Raw genomic sequence first — 16,162 nt, 5'->3', positions numbered from 1 at the left:
CACTGACCCAAGCACCTGTCTCCCAAAGTCGTGTGCCTGGTGGGAGAGAACCACCTTTGCAGTTAAAAACTTGTCTCTATTGACAGTATTGGCCACATTTTAGTAAGATGCATATTTTCCCACATTTTAACATCTCTGAAATCATCTTTCAGTTCATGGCTCAATTAGCAGCATTTTTTTCTGTTTTAATAATAGGGCAGCTTAAATTTGATGAAATACTCTGTGTTACCTTGCCAGAATCTCAAAATCAGAAAAAGACTCAAGAAATGTCAGCTGAATGAATGATAAACATGAGGAGAGGAGGAAAAGACTTCTGGTATTTCTGGTAAAAATGGGGCCAGGTACAAGAACTTAAGATGGCTCCTCAAGATGTAATAAGAAATATCTGTATTACTTTAATTACCATATATACACCTATGCCTATACTAACAAATGGTAATTTCACTAAAAACAACAGAATATTTACCAAGTAAACAAACTTTGAAACCCAGAGCCTAAACCAAAAATAAAAACCAGTGAAATAAGCACCAAAAATATTCTGTTTTACTATTTCCTGAAAACTGCTAAATGGTACAACTTCCTTTTTGCTGGCTAGGATGAATTCTGTCACACACTCTCTTTTTTTTTTTTCTTTTTAAATTTTATTTATTTGAGAATAAGACAGAGTGAGCAGCAGAGATAGCGAGAGAAGGCACAAGCCTGCTTTTCCCTCTGCTCCCCACTGAGGACATGAGGCTCGATCCTAGGACCCTGAGATCATGACCTGAGCTGAAGGCAGATGGCTAACCAACTGAGCCACCCAGGTGTCCTTGTCACACAATTTCATATAGTGTTCCTCCTTAGTTTTTAAATAACTTTCACATGGAGCAAGAACCTTTGCTACCAATGAAACAGGTACAACAACTGAGCTAAGTGTGTGTATGCCGTTTGCGTGGAATGAACACACGCTCCAGAGCTGCCCATCCACATGGTACACTCCTCAGTCTCCAGCCCTTACTCTGCTACGTCTGTCTCCATGGCCCTTGACCGAGTTAGTATTCGTCTACAGTCTCTGCCCACTTTCTCAATATAAGCTCCAGGATGAGGAATTTTTTGTATTTTATTTTGTGCAGCGTTTTGTGCCCAGATCAGGGCCCGGCACATCAAGTACTCATTCAATATCTGTTTTATAGAACAAATGCAAGAATAAATTTGAAAAACACACTTTGGAAAATTACATTAAATATGTTACAGTAGTTTGACAATTCAAAAATCCAGAGGTAAACTTTTTTTTTTTTTTTCTGATCTTGTATGTAAGCAGTAACTGTACTGGAATTATTCTGAGAGCTACCTTAGACATTTTTCTCACACATTTTGTGTACTTTCATCATGGGAAACCACACTCGGATAATTCCACTATTAAGAATGTAAGATCTGCACACTTCCAAAACTATGCCGAGAAGCACGTATGTGTGTTCTCACTGCAGCACTGTTATAAGAGGAAACGGTGAGCAACTCCTATGTCCATCAACAGGGAACCGGAGAAGCAGTGTACTGATTCCGCTTATAATCTGGTTGGGTGGCTCAGATCATGATGCCAGGGTCCTGGGATGGAGACCTGGCTAGGGCTCCCGTTCAGGGGGAGGCTGCTTCTCCCTCTCCTCCCCTCCGAAGCTCTCTCTCACTATCTGTCTCTCTCAAATAAATGAAATCTTTAACAACAACTGTAACAAAGTGATGAGAACAGTTCATTTTGTGTACTTTCCTACACTGTTCGAAGTTTCTCCCCATATGCATATATTCCTTTTAATTATTTTTTTAAATGTCAACAAGGACTACGGAAAAACAGGATAATGAGCTACTTTTGTTTCCTGATTTATACTTTTCTGCATTTAAAAAAACTAGTGAATTTTTCTAAACTTCAAAGTGTCAGGCAACTATCACACCGGTTCAGGTCAAAACAGATGACACGAAAGTCATCTAAAATACCATTAAACTCGTTATATTCTTTCGTTTACTTTTTTAAATTTGTTTTTATTTTTTCCTGAAAATCCAGGAATTTTATTTCCTTCAGTGCCTTCATCTCCTTCCTATATTCTTTCAGACGTGGCTTTTTTAGCTATTAGCCTTTTTCTTTCTCTCTTTTAAATTGAGGTGCAGTTTACATATAATATTACATTAGTTTTAGGTGTACAAGACAGTGATTCAAAATTTATATATATTAAGAAGCGACCATCACAATAAATCAAGCAGTCGTCAGTCACCAAAGTTGTTAAAATATTAATAATCATTAATATTAATTATATTCCCTAAGCTGTACATTGTATTTCTAAGATTTACCTATTTTCCAACTGGAAATCTGTACCTTTTAATCCCCTTCATCTCATCCAGCCATCCCCTCATCCCTCCCTCCTCTGGAGAGAGACTGTTCAACCATCAGATTGTTCTCCTTATCTAGGAGTCGGTTTCTGTTTTATTTGTTCATTTGTTTCGTTTTTTAAATTCCACATGTAACTGAAATCATACAGTATTTGCCTTTCTCTGTCTGACTTAAATTAACATAATACCCAGAACAGCATATTCACAATTAATAAAGTTGATCAATGTGGGAAACAATTTTTTAAAAAAACCAGTGTTCAACAGCCTTTTGAAACAAAAGATGTGTCCCCTACACATTAATATGAATACTATTAGCTAAAAAATGAAGCCATGTATCAACTTGAAATGTTTATTTCTGAAATGTTGCAATCAGAGACCCTAACTCACTGTTGGGGTTTATTTACATTCTTTTCCAATAATGCCATACTTCTTTTTTTAAGACTCAGGACACAAATACACAAGGCAGTTTTTGTTCAAAGGAACGTGTGAGCAACATAGTGTAACACTCATGTCTGCTTGAACACCATATAAGTTAGTCTTACCCAGTTAAGAATTAGGAAGACTGGATTTAAATGTCATGGCACAATGGAAAAAACCTACCACTTCACAGGTCACTTTTATACAGCACATTCACACATCTATCCTCTAAGACTCAGTGTCAATGTAAAATGTGTGCTTTGTGCCACAACACCAAGTTGCTAGTCATTCAACTTTTTTCTGTTGCTAAATAAGAAGTTTTAGCAAACTTTCTGATATCCATTATGGCTATTGTTCTTCATGCTGTTCTCAAAGTCACACTAAAATGACTAATATTATTTGAAAACAAGAGATATATCTCAACAAAACTCTCATTTCTCCTACATATATAAGTCATTTAGAATACTTTCACTTTTACTCAGTTTTCTTAGATATTTATTTTACTTAAGTTCTGAGTTCTATTAAAGGTCTTACAGGTCACTAATTTAGTTCCAACTCATCAATCTGTCAACTGAATTTGTTTAGTTAGAAAATCACAGTTTTTTTGGTACCAAAAATCCTTTCTGCAATGCTTGTGAATCTCATTAAATATACTTAGTAGTTTTTTGTTCAACTTCTCACTTTGTCTCCTCTGGCAGCTCTGTTTTTCCTAGATATGTGTTCTAATTATGCCAAATGATCTTTTTAGAACAGTGCAACTCAAAATACAGTCAGACAGAATATGAACTTGAGCCAGAGTGTAAACCAGCATACTTATACTCTCACTGAACGAAGTCAAAACTAAATGACGGGCTAGTGGTGTAGCTGATGTACATTCTGAGTTCAGCTCCTATGTCCTTGTAGATCAGCTGGTCAAGGAAACACAATTGGTGCTCTTAGCACAGAATACTATTGTCAAAGTGATGATGGGAAACAACCATCAACCCAGAATTCTACCTCCAGCCTAATGATCTTTTAAACCCAAAGAGATGACTCACAATCCTTCCCTGAAAGAACTACAATAGAGTAATACGAAGGGAACCAAACCCTCCAGGAAGCAGCAGAATACCAGAGCAATGCTACACCACTGACACTAACCTTATCTCAGAATCCACATCTTTGCTTAGGAACTTAGGTCTTGTATTTTCAGACGAATAGTAACGTCCTGCAAAGACTTGATCACCATCAGCAGTAAAAGCTTCTCTACAGTTCTTGGGTGGTTTTTGAGACTGCATTACTGAACGAGCTACAGAATTGTTCTAAAAAAATGGGGGGGGAGACATTTTTTAAGTTATGCCATAGCGCTTCTGATACACAATTTCAAAATGTTACCTATCATTATTTTAAGATTCAAGTATTTTTACTTAAACATTTAAACATAAGTAAAATAGTTCCAGAAAGTTAAAAAAAGAACTTCAAAAACAACCTTCATTAATTCAAAGAATTAAAACTGACAACTTTTAGAACAACAAAGTAAGCAAGGCATTATGATAAAGTGATTTAAGTTCTAATGCTGCTATCCATTAGAGTTAAAATTTTAAGTACATTTTCACATGAAAATATTTACTTTAGAACAGAGTTCATACAAATCTTACTTTTTCTAAATGACTTTCACAGCCTGAAAAGAAAGATGTGAGTGAACAGCAAATGGCAAGAAAAGATAAGATACTGAATTATGTGAAGGAAAGCCTGGAAATCAGCCCTAAAAGAAGTAAAATAAGCATTAGGCTTTATGGAGGCCCCGCCAACCTCTGAGGACAGACAAGAGGACTTCATTATTTCCTTTCAAGGATCCTTCTAAAATATAACTGAGCAAGAACCACAAGTAATTACAATATGACTTTGCAACACATATACTGTATATACATTTAAATTACTGATACCATTATTTCTCAGTTTCTGTTAATGAGGAAAAGAAACTCTATTATGTTTGTTTTGATTAGATCTATTTTGAATTTCCTTGTTCCTTCTTATTGGACAATCTAATCCAACAAGTTCATAAAAATACATAAATAGATGAAAAGTAAATACTGATTTATTTTATAATAAAGTTTTAAGATAATGAACTCATAAAATATCAAGTAGAATATTTGTTTAAAAATTAGGATAATAATCCACTTATCTATAAGGGTAAATAAAAAATGGATTTGGCAGCCAATCAAGAAAGAATGAGTAACAAAAATTATAGCATCATTCACCAAAATAATATGTACTTGTGAATACAGTTGTACTGAGGAATAGCCAAAAATATAAAAGTTCCCTCAGGCAGAAAACGCAAAAACCAGTTCTGTATTATTCTATAGCTTCTTATGAGGTAAAAGTACAGTGGTAAAACATATTAACAACTTCATACTATAGACTAGACTAAGAAGAGGAATTTATAGAACCAACTTCAGTTTTGGAAATTTAAAAGTAATACAAAGTTCAGCAAGCATTTTATCTTACTTTGATCAGAAGCACTGTCTCTATGCTTCTCATGTCAATCAGGCTGTTTGCAACCACTGCATTATCTATTTCTAAAGCTGTCAGGACTGTTGGAAACTCTGGATGATAAGCAGCTCTAGGAGACAAAAATATGTAAGTACTAAAAAATTATATATTAATAATATGTAAGTACTTTCAAACTTTAATTTTATATACATCTGTCTTTTTAATGCGTGACTATAGATAAGACAACTGAAAATAACTGATAACATTTGAAAACATCTGTAAGAGGTGAATTTTATTTAAATAGCGAACATTTATATTATGTGCGAGGCATTCTAAGAATATTATAAATAGTATCCGCTCATTGAATCCTCATAATAACCATGAGATTGATAATAATATTCTCTAATTTAAAGGAGTTTGTTCTTAAGATGGGGGAGGCAAACCACTGGCCTAGGATACTTAAAACGGAGAGAAGTCAATGGAGCAGGAAAGTTTAAGGTTCAGAACAGAGGTGAAATAATTAAAAAAAGCAGTCCAACAAACCAGGCAAGAAAGCAGGCAGTTCAGAGCCTATGTAGAATAAAGAGCTTTTGAGAGAAAGAGCGTCTCTTCTGCCAAGCAGGACAGGACGTACAGACGCAGACAGACATGGTTATGGGCGGCTAGCAGGCCGAGCACTTCGGCAGCCTGTACTTCAGAGGGAACAAGCCCATTTTAAGAGGAAAGGAAACTATTCCTAGATCTCCTGGGGAGCTACACACTACACCAGGCTCCTCTGCTGAGGTTCTGTAATGTGAGCCTGATACACCATGTTCCAAGGGTGTTTTCCTGCTCTTTTCCACATTAAAATAACATGCCCAATTTTAAAATTTAGTGCTGGAATCACAATATATACTGATAAAGTTCTTTACCAAAAATCACCCCTCCAAAACGTCTGCAAAGGCAGCTGAAGTTGAGAGAATATTAAACGTACCCGACCTGTCGATATTCTGTCAACATCCGACTTCCTCTACCATGCCATTAACTTGAACTTCAGCGTAATTGCAAACTACTCTGAAGGGTGAATGCCCTGGAGCTGTGCCATTGACCTCCGACTTCCCGCTGTCACCAGGAGCCAGCCACAGCCCTCCCCGCTTCCCGCGCCTGTTCAACCTGCTCTCTGCCCACACTGGCAGATCTCTAGAGCTGCTCCCTGGCCTCACGGCCACTGAACAAATGAACTTTCCCAGCAGCACTTTCTCAAGGGCTTCCCTCTTCTTCTGTAAGAACCACTCTCTCTAGAAAATCCAAATGGAGCATTAGTCCAACAGTACACATTCTCTCCTCAAACTTACTAAAAAGGTAAGAGTCCCGCAGCCACCACGGGTGTCTGAATGCTGAGCGGATGTCGGCTCTGCTTCCTCTCTCTCCCAAACCTACCCAATGGCTGAGGCCCTCGTCCTCAGCACACAGATTCCCCTATTTCCAAGCAGTGACCTCATGCTGCACAAATGGAGCTCACCCCGCAGCCCTTCACGGAATGACACACTGCTAGGAGGCCGGGAAACACGGCGTGCCAGGAGGGCCGTGCCAGGCGTGCCTACTCATGGGAGTCTGTGCAGCGGGTCATGGAGCGGTCCCGGCAGCTGCTCAGGACCCCCGTCCCTGGAGCCCGAAGTATGTGGTTGGTGCAGGAGGATACTCCTCAGAGGGGCCGATATCTCCCAGCAATCTCCCGGGGACAGTTTCCAAGGTCCCCGCAGGAAAACCTGTGAGTCAGCACACTGGCCTTCTACCAGCTGATCAGAGGTCTCTCACTCTAGATGCAGCTAGCCCGTCAGGGGACATCTTTACCATAAGCAACGCTGTCTGGCAGCACAACCGAAATTTCACTTTTATCAGGTTTTAGAAATCAGTAACCAGAGCCAGAAACGTTGGGGTCATATTTTCAGGCAGACAGGGAAAATAGTTTATCTTGAACTCCCAAATCCTCATTTCTAGCCTCAAAGTTCAAAACTGGCAATTCCACAACAGGACTCATCCACTTCTGACAAACCCACTTTTTCCTTATACTTCTCCTAAAACAGTTACGAGCATACCTGCTCAGGAGTCACTCCAGCCAGAGACCTCGCAGTCATCCTCAATTCTTACATTCTCTTACATTCAAGTAACAAGTTCTATTGATTTTGACCTAAATAGTGCTTTCATTTTTATTATTTTCTTAAGGATTTATTTATTTATTTGAAAGACAGAGAGAGAGCGCGCACGTGCGCAAGCAGAGTGGGGGCAGAGAGAGGAGGAGAGGGTCCCAAGCAGAGCCCCTGCTGAGCGTGGAGCCCCAGACGGGGCTTGATCTCATGACCTTGAGATCATGACCTGAGCCAAAATCATGAGTCGGACACACAACCAGTTGAGCCATGCAGGCACCCTCTAAATAGCATTTTTAACCTGCCCCTTGCTATCTACAATGCAAATGCTATTTTTTGCAGAATAATTTATTATGCCTTGTCACTCTGCGTTTTGCACGCAGAATTCTCTTGCTTACAAGGCAGTTAACCCTTCTCTGTCACTTGACAAATTCATCAGGTTCGAAGACTGATCATTTGTCCTCTTTTCTCTAACTTCTTTGCCAACCTGCCCACTAATGTATAACATAATTAAACTCTCTCATTTGAACTACATTTGCATTTTGTGATCCAATTTGATCAAAGCTGATGAAGAATAAACTGGAAAATATGTACTACACTTCAAAGTAAAGTGACTAGCCAATCAGCAGTTAGCAAAGAGGCCAGTTTAGATACTGTGTCCTTGAGAAGGTTTGTTGGGGTTATCAAAGAAAACTACCACAGCTCTTTATGGAATCTGCAAAGCACCTTGAGAGTTGAACTGTGAGTGCTGAGTGCCAAAGCTCTTCCTTAGTACCCCGGCCCCACATACCCCTTAATTTGCCGTGGTCTATATCACTTCCCTCAGTATAATTTCTATGCCACACCACATCTCTTCCCCTCTCCTGACGCCCATTAATAGACCTCGTTTAAGGAGTTCAAGGGCAGGGAGCATGTCTTATTTATCTAGGTGTCTCCATTGCCTAGACTGAACTTAAAGAAGTGGCTTGATGAAATTTCATCAATTAGTACTACAGATTTAGTTGACGGTAAATATGTCTTAATTCTTTCTGATTTTGGACATTAACCAAACCAGAAATGGCATTTAGCTACCAATGCCTCACCTGTGTCTTACATCATACATTTCATTCCGAAACTCAGAAACTATTATCTGTGGTCGTGATGTCCCCCGTGAATAAAACCTTTCCATCAGGGCCTGAAGAACTCTTTCATCAGCATGGTTATGGCAACAGTAGGCCTGCAGAAGTCCTTTTAAGCAAGATTCGATAGCCAAAGCAAGTTCGGGGTCACGAAGATGAATGCAAGCTCCTAAAGGCAAGAGAAAATTATTAAAAGGCCCATAAATACTTATTTTGAAATATTAATGTAACTATCTTCTTATAACCGTTTATAAGTGACTTCAAAATATTTTCACATAAAGAAGCTTAAATGACATTATAGATCTTATGTTAACTATATGGGAGATCCCCACATATCCACTGGATACACTGGGGCGAAAACCCATCAAATCCTGTGAAAAGAACTGCCCCAGTAACTCCAGTGTAAACCAACAGAGGTTTTTCAGTGTAAGTGTATACTACTCGAGCCTCCGAATGGCACTTTGGAAAGTAAACCAAAAGGTTTACAGATTCTTCATTATTTTCTGTAAAACTGATTAACACTGGTATTTTTAGATGAGGAAAATACCAGGAATTGGTATTTCAGGAATGGATGAGGAAATGCCTCATCCATTGAAACAGATCCTGGTATAGAGGTACATATCATTTATATGAACAGACTTTACTGTAATACTTAATACTGCGTGAAATGCTGTACTAACACAGTAAGACAATACTTTAACAACAAAGCATTTTTATGTTGACAGCATCATTTTCACTTAACAATATTACACAATTAGAGATAACTCCTCAGAAGAATTCAACAGATACATATATTATTTAATCTCATGTATAATAGGGATAATTCAATAAACCCAGGATTTACTTGAAAAAGGACTTAGAAATAATGTTTTCCAACCTAAACAGAAAATAAGAAAATAAGTCATTTAATAAAGGTTACATAAAATTCAGGTAGTGAGAGGTCTTCTGATTCTATTATTGCCACTGGATTTTCTGACTAACCAATTATTTTCAAATTATTTCATTCGTTTATTCATTCATTCAGGAAAAAAAGATCAGATTATTCAACTCAATAGTTTTTTTTTTTCCTTTTCCTAAGTTCTCTTGCTTTTTTTTCCTTTTTCTAAGTTCTTATGCTTTAAAAATGCAAAAGGGAAATTATAAAGTTTAAAGTGATTTTTATCCCTGTATCCTAAAATATATACAATTAAAATCCACATACACTTATGTTCCTTTTTGATAAGTTTTAAAACTAGATTCAATAGACCCTTTCTGAAAATAAAACCTTATTTTTAATGCTTCTTATACCCTGACCAAATGGTGACAAATACCTAAAGGGCCCACGGGTTTACACGTAAAAAGCCCACGTCTATAGGCATCATCTATTGCTTCAAGAAGGGCTGGAACATGAGGGCCAAATCTTTTCAGTCGATCAGTTTTACTATCTTTTAATTCTTTCAGTTGCCTCTGATTATAGCTCAGTGTATGCTTGACATCTAATTCTTCTCCCCTAAAAAATAAAAGTGAAAAACATAAGAGATATGAGATATAGTTATACAGAAATATCCAGCCTCTCCCCCCAACACCTGCATATCAGTGAATGACTCAGCTACCCTAAAGACTAAAGTCAGATTTCTTTATTTGAAAATGATGGTGTTACTAGAAAAAAATAGTCTCAAGTCCTTAAAACTTAGCACAAAAAAAGAAATGATGCCATGGGAATGAGGATTAGAAATTCCAGAAATGGCCCAGCTCTACAAGTGTTATAAAAGTCTGGGAAAAGTGATTTTTTTTTTTTTTAAGATTTTATTTATTTATTTGACAGACAGAGATCACAAGCAGGCAGAGAGGCAGGCAGAGAGAGAAGAAGGCAGAGAGAGAGGAGGAAGCAGGCTCCCCGAGGAGCAGAGAGCCCTATGCAGGGCTCGATCCCAGTACTCTGGGATCATGACCTGAGCAGAAGGCAGAGGCTTTAACCCACTGAGCCACCCAGGCACCCGGAAAAGTGATTTTTAAAAGATATCTTATTCAATACAAGAAACAACAACCATAATAAAACATGTTTTCTCTCTTTCTATAAAGACCAAACCATCTGATTTTCAAGTCATTGAAAAAAAATCATTATAGGGATATTGAAACTTACTTAATTCTGATCCGTTCTTCTTTGTCCTTTTCTATGGCTTGCTGAAACTGTTCAATCTCTTGATTTATTGAGCTTTCTTGATCCTGCAAGGCCTTTACTCTCTCTTTTAACCAAGATATTTTTTTTTGCCTTTCCAATCGTTCAGGTTCCAAAGATTGATCGGTACTAACAATAAATAATCCAAAATGGAAAATGTTAAGTGAAAAACTTAACATTTAAAAAATACAAAGCTATGTGATAAAATTCCTTTAGAAATAATATGAAAAATATAATACTCCACTTTGCAACTTGGCTGTATTACAAAATGAGGCAATCGTGAACACGGCAAAGTAACCATCTTACCTTTTCTTTAGTTCTTCGATTCTTTTGCAAAGCTGCTCATCATCTTTCATTAATGCTCTATACTCGTTTAGAGAACGATTATATAAAACCTGAAAAAACATTAGACACAGTTTGGGAAGATAAAAAAATTTATTAATCCCATTCAAATCCACTTTTGCCAAATCTTCGTATCGGCGGCTAAATATAGGCAAAAATATATTTTTAAAACAAAGTACATAAATGGCCATATGAAACCATTATTTTTTAAAGTCTGAAAGCAGCACAGATTTCTATCTAATTGCAATAACTCTACTTTTAAAAGTAAATGAACAGTATTTGTATTTGATATGCAGCATTTAACATTCCAGGTTGGAAAATTTCTCTCACCTCAGCTTCATTATAGACCCTTTTCTTAGCAGTAACATCTGTTTTCAACGCCATACATTCTGGTGCTCTTGCATTTGTCTCTTGACTAATCTTTTCCAATTTATCTTGAATATCTTTGTATTTTTTTTCTGCTTCATTAAGTCTAACCTTTAAGAAAATAATATCGTTGGAGTGTTTTTTACTTTTATTCAATAAACAGAAAAAAAAATTTAAACTTAGTTTTACTCTTAATAATCTCAAGATATCAGGTAAGCAAACTTAATTACATGAAATACTAAAATACAATTTTTAATTCTACATTTAGTTATCCAACAAATGTGCTATCTTCTGGGGATACAAAGAGTAACAACGGTGTGCAGGTAACAAAACCAAACAGAGAGAGACAAAATTTCGCAGAAGAACAGACTGCTTAAATTGATCATAGTTTGGATATAATAATGCTTAAGTTGGCTATGTCTATAATTGTGGAAACCCAGGGAAAGAACCCAGAGGTCTGCCAGAAAAAGTCAAGAATGCCTTCAAGGCAGAAGTAGCATTAGATCTGAGACTTGAAAGATTAATCCATATGTACCAGCAGAAAGGCTGGGGAAAGGTGTTAGAGGCAGATGGGAAAGCATGCAGAAAGGCACTAATACAACTTTCAGCAATGAAAATATTTGAGCTTAATCTGAGAGGGTAGTGGTGGGAACTGAGCCAAAGCATGGAAAGGCCCAGAATTTCCTAACAATCAGCTTACAACTTAACCCTCCAGAGCACAGGGAGACAAGACATGACCAAATCTGTACATCAAGTCACTTTGGAAGCACATGCAGGGTAGAGGGAAAATGAAAAGAAACAGCGTCAGTAAAGAGGTAACATTCCAGAGCAAAATGAATCAGAAACCAAGACGGGACACTGACCATAGGAATGGATTAGAAGAAACAGATATGAGAACTGTCTGGATCAGGGATTAGCAAACTTTTTAATGAGTCAGATAGTGTAGCAGACACTATTTCTTCATATCCCTTCCACTTAATAGTCATTCTGTACTCAACTACCACGCGTAAGACTACATGAAAGGTTTTATGTAAGACATGGTAGGAAGATACAAATATAAAACAAGACAGTTCTTACCCTCCAGAAACTTACCATTTACTACAGAGTGCCCAAATGCTTAAGTGGGCCAAAGGCCTGCCGAACTGAAGTATCACCCAGCCTCAAGATCCTCCTTTTCTCATTTGAAAAACCGTGAACATTTATTACATTTAATTCAGACTGGATTTAATTACTTTTTTATTTTTTACTTTTTTTAAAGACATATTTTATTTTGAAGTAATCTTTACACCCAACGTGGGGCTCAAACTTAACAACTCCATAATCAAGAGTCATATGCTCTACTGACTGAGCCAGCCAGGCGCCCCAGATTCCATTTTTAGGTTGGAGATTATCTAAAGAGAAAAATAACTTAAGATCTTCCTCTATGAGAGTTAAGAAATGAGGATAAGGAGAATTTGGTGGGAAAAAAATTCCAGAATATTCTCAGAAAAATGAAAATCTGAGGTGAGAAAAGGTGAGTGGGGCTGAACTTCCATTTGCTACCTGAAGAGGGAATAAGAAATTCAGCCTTTTTCTGTTATTTTTACATATTTATTTCTTACTTTTGATGGATGAATAACACTTAAAGGGAAGAAAATATATCTGCTTACTATAAAAAAGCAATGTGGGCAAGATTACATTCTATATTATAAACTAAGCTTGGGGGCCCAAAACACTTAAGTAGAACAAAATACTAACAGGTTAAGTCAGCCACACTTAACTAAGTAGAGCTTCTGTAAAAATGAGAAGCCTATGAGTTCTACTTCTAGCATGACAAAAGGCAAGGAACTCTGCACTGCGGGCTACATACCCTTGTGAAATACTAAAAGACCACTCAAGTGCAAATTTTAACCTGGTGAATTACACGATGTATGAATTATACTTCAATAAAGCTGTTAAACAAAGAATGAAAAGGCAAGTATGAACAGTGAGTGCATCGGCTATATGATAAAAAGTCCCTGTGGACAGCCCTAACAGAGTATCACTGCTTTTATTTACCATCCAACCAACTTCTACCTCTATCCCAAGTGGAAAACTCTTGAATCATACATAAATAGCATAGCTTCCCCTTGGGATCTTAAATCTCAGGTTGAAATTAACCTTAACAGACCTAACAACTTGTCCCACACATGCTGCACCTACATGAAATCCTCTGATGGTTCTGGGCCCTCAAACTTTAGTTCCCTCAAATTTCTGGTAGCAATCTCTGGGCACTGTGCTTAGTTTTGAAATGTTAACTTCATGATACTTAGCTTTCTAATTGACTATTATCCTAGCACCTCAAGACTTTTTATATGTTGATACGCCCAATGAACACAAGAGTAAAAGCTTCATATTGTAGCATCGCTGGTTGATAAGAAAATACCATTGTCCACATGCATGAGTTTAGGGTGTTTTAACACCGGGCTCAACTGGCTAATCATGTCCAAACACAATACTCCTTTTAAAAAAGAGTTGCTGGGGAGCCTGGGTGGCTCAGTTGGTTGGGCATCTGACTCTTAATTTTGGCTCAGGTCATGATCTTGGGGCTGTGAGATGGACTATGTTAGGCTTGATGCTCAGTTCAGAGTTTACTTGAGATTCTGGCTTCCTCTCCTCCCTCTGGCCCTCCCCCTGCTTATGCTGCCTAACAGCCCTTTCACCAGATTAAAAAAATTAAAGGTAAAAAAAATAAGTAAGTAAAAAAGAGTTGCCACTTTAGTACTTGAGCAAAAGTTTATGTTAGTTTCATTTAAGTAATAAATTCAAGCAGATAAATATATAGGTTGAAACTGCTCTTTTTGTAGGTCTTTTAAAATGGTCTAATATAAAAAAAAGGTCTAATATCAGTAATCTCGTATGATTTAAACTGCTAAATCTGTATTAAAAAAACAATTACCTGCTGTTCTTCCATCTTCCTGTCAAGTCTAGCAGCACGATCTTCCCCAATTTTGATATTATCTCTGATAGCATTCAATTGTTTTTCAATTTCATTGACCTAAAAAAGAAATTATAGTGTAAATCACATCTAAGAGTGACTGTAACCAAATATTTTCTACATATTAAAAGCATAAGTGATTAATAGAGAAAAAATTACCACTGCCCAAGCCATTTCATGTTTCAAGTATTCTAAATTAGTCTTCATTGTACTTAAACCCGCAATACTTTGAAAACGTTCTTCTTTCTCCAAACACTGGCGTTTTAGTTCAATAAGTCGCTTTAAAAAAAAAAAAAAAAAAAGGATTTGTTTCTTATCAATATTGAAAAGACAAGAAGACTTTTTAGCAATTATATATTTTTTGAATGCACCCCCTTAACAAGTATTAAAAACGATATGCAAGGGAATGACTTCCTCAAGGTAAAAATAAAAGTACCTTTGGTTCTTTGGTATACTTTTATTAGGTGTAATTGTTTTCTTAATTTCTGCATTATAAAAATGGCCAAATACTCATCAAATGAAGATCAAAGGAATAAAAGGTTTAAGACGAGTATAGACAAATCACAAAACTCAGTTTCCCATTTCTCTCAACTCTATATCCGACAGAGAGACTGGTATGTTCTTCTGGGCAAAGTATGCCCAGTACTCACTCCAAAGATAATGGAAGACACATAAGAAATTTATTTCTAAAAGCCAAGTAAGTTATAATTATTTACTTATTTACTTTATTTTTTAAGTAGGCTGCACATCCAGTGTGAAGCCCAACATAGGGCCCAAACTCAGAACTTTGAGACCAAGACTGAGCTGAAATTGAGCTGGACACCCAATCAATTGAGCCAGACATCCCAATTTATAATTTTTTTAAATCTAAGCTCTCCTTAATAAATAAAATCATCAGGGGCACCTGGGTGGCTTAGTGGGTTAAATTTCCAGCTCTTGATTTTGGCTCAGGTCATGATCTCAGGGTCATGAGACTGAGCTGCTGCCGCCCCATCTCCCTGGGCTCTGTGCTGGGTAGAGACTGCTTGAGATTCTCTCTGTCTCTATCCCTCTGCCCCTTTCCTGCTTGCTTGTATGCATACACATGCTCTCCAAAAATTAAATTAATAGTATAAATCATCAAACAAGTGTCAAATATAATGACATTAAAACAGCTTCTGAGGTGATTTAGATTCTGTACACCTGGGCAGATGGCCTCCCCACTTCATCCGTGCTTACCATCTTCAACTAGGGCCTCACACTGTGGATCTAATATGTCCCCATCAGTCACTTTCCCAATTCTCCAGAATTATTTCAATCCATTATCACTCTCTTCAAGCCTCATACTCCCCCATCACCCTAATTCCTCACTCATTCTCACTGCCTCCTACTTCAGAGAACTTAGTGCCATCGGAGGAAACTCTCTCCAACTTCCACCAACCTCATTTACAAATCTAAAGCAGGAGGAGGGGGCTTCCTGACACTGAAGTCCAGCCCCCATCTCCTACCTACATATTTTGGATCCAACCACCAGCTTCTGCCTTCTCAGGAGGTCTGAATTAGTTCATTTTTCATGCCTATCTTGTCATCTTTGTTTCCACTTGGACCTTTTCACTGACTTCCTTCTGTTATCATGTTTAGTCTTTACTCACTTATCTTTCCCATTTACAAACAAAACCGCCACTACCCATGCTTGGGCACCTCCTCCACCTCTCCTCCCCTAAGTTTTCTGAAAGTTATCTCTCTTCCATTTTCTCATATTTTCAGCCCCACAAATCTGGCTTCTGCTTTCACCACTACTGAAACTTCTCTTGTCACAGGCCTCTCTGCAGATTAGGTCACTAAATACAGGGAGCATCTGTCAAACTTTGTG

General features: G+C 37.4%; 1 protein-coding gene across 3 annotated transcripts in view; it reads right to left on the bottom strand.

Moving 5' to 3' along the window:
• Positions 1 to 16,162, bottom strand: part of SMC6 (structural maintenance of chromosomes 6) — a 76,011-nt gene that overhangs the window by 30,800 nt on the left and 29,049 nt on the right. For all 3 annotated transcript variants that reach the window (XM_032353248.1, XM_032353247.1, XM_032353249.1), the window contains 9 exons: positions 14,470 to 14,589; positions 14,272 to 14,370; positions 11,319 to 11,465; positions 10,953 to 11,041; positions 10,611 to 10,775; positions 9,799 to 9,977; positions 8,453 to 8,657; positions 5,260 to 5,374; positions 3,913 to 4,073 (listed from right to left, as the gene is read on the bottom strand). In XM_032353248.1, coding sequence (XP_032209139.1) covers positions 3,913 to 4,073; positions 5,260 to 5,374; positions 8,453 to 8,657; positions 9,799 to 9,977; positions 10,611 to 10,775; positions 10,953 to 11,041; positions 11,319 to 11,465; positions 14,272 to 14,370; positions 14,470 to 14,589 — 1,280 coding nt within the window. The remainder of the gene's footprint in view (positions 1 to 3,912; positions 4,074 to 5,259; positions 5,375 to 8,452; positions 8,658 to 9,798; positions 9,978 to 10,610; positions 10,776 to 10,952; positions 11,042 to 11,318; positions 11,466 to 14,271; positions 14,371 to 14,469; positions 14,590 to 16,162) is intronic.

This window comes from Mustela erminea, chromosome 7 (assembly GCF_009829155.1).
Source record: "Mustela erminea isolate mMusErm1 chromosome 7, mMusErm1.Pri, whole genome shotgun sequence".
Taxonomy (NCBI): Eukaryota; Metazoa; Chordata; class Mammalia; order Carnivora; family Mustelidae; genus Mustela; species Mustela erminea.
Note: the sequence above shows the minus strand (reverse complement) of the source record. Positions and strands in the feature narration are given on the sequence as shown.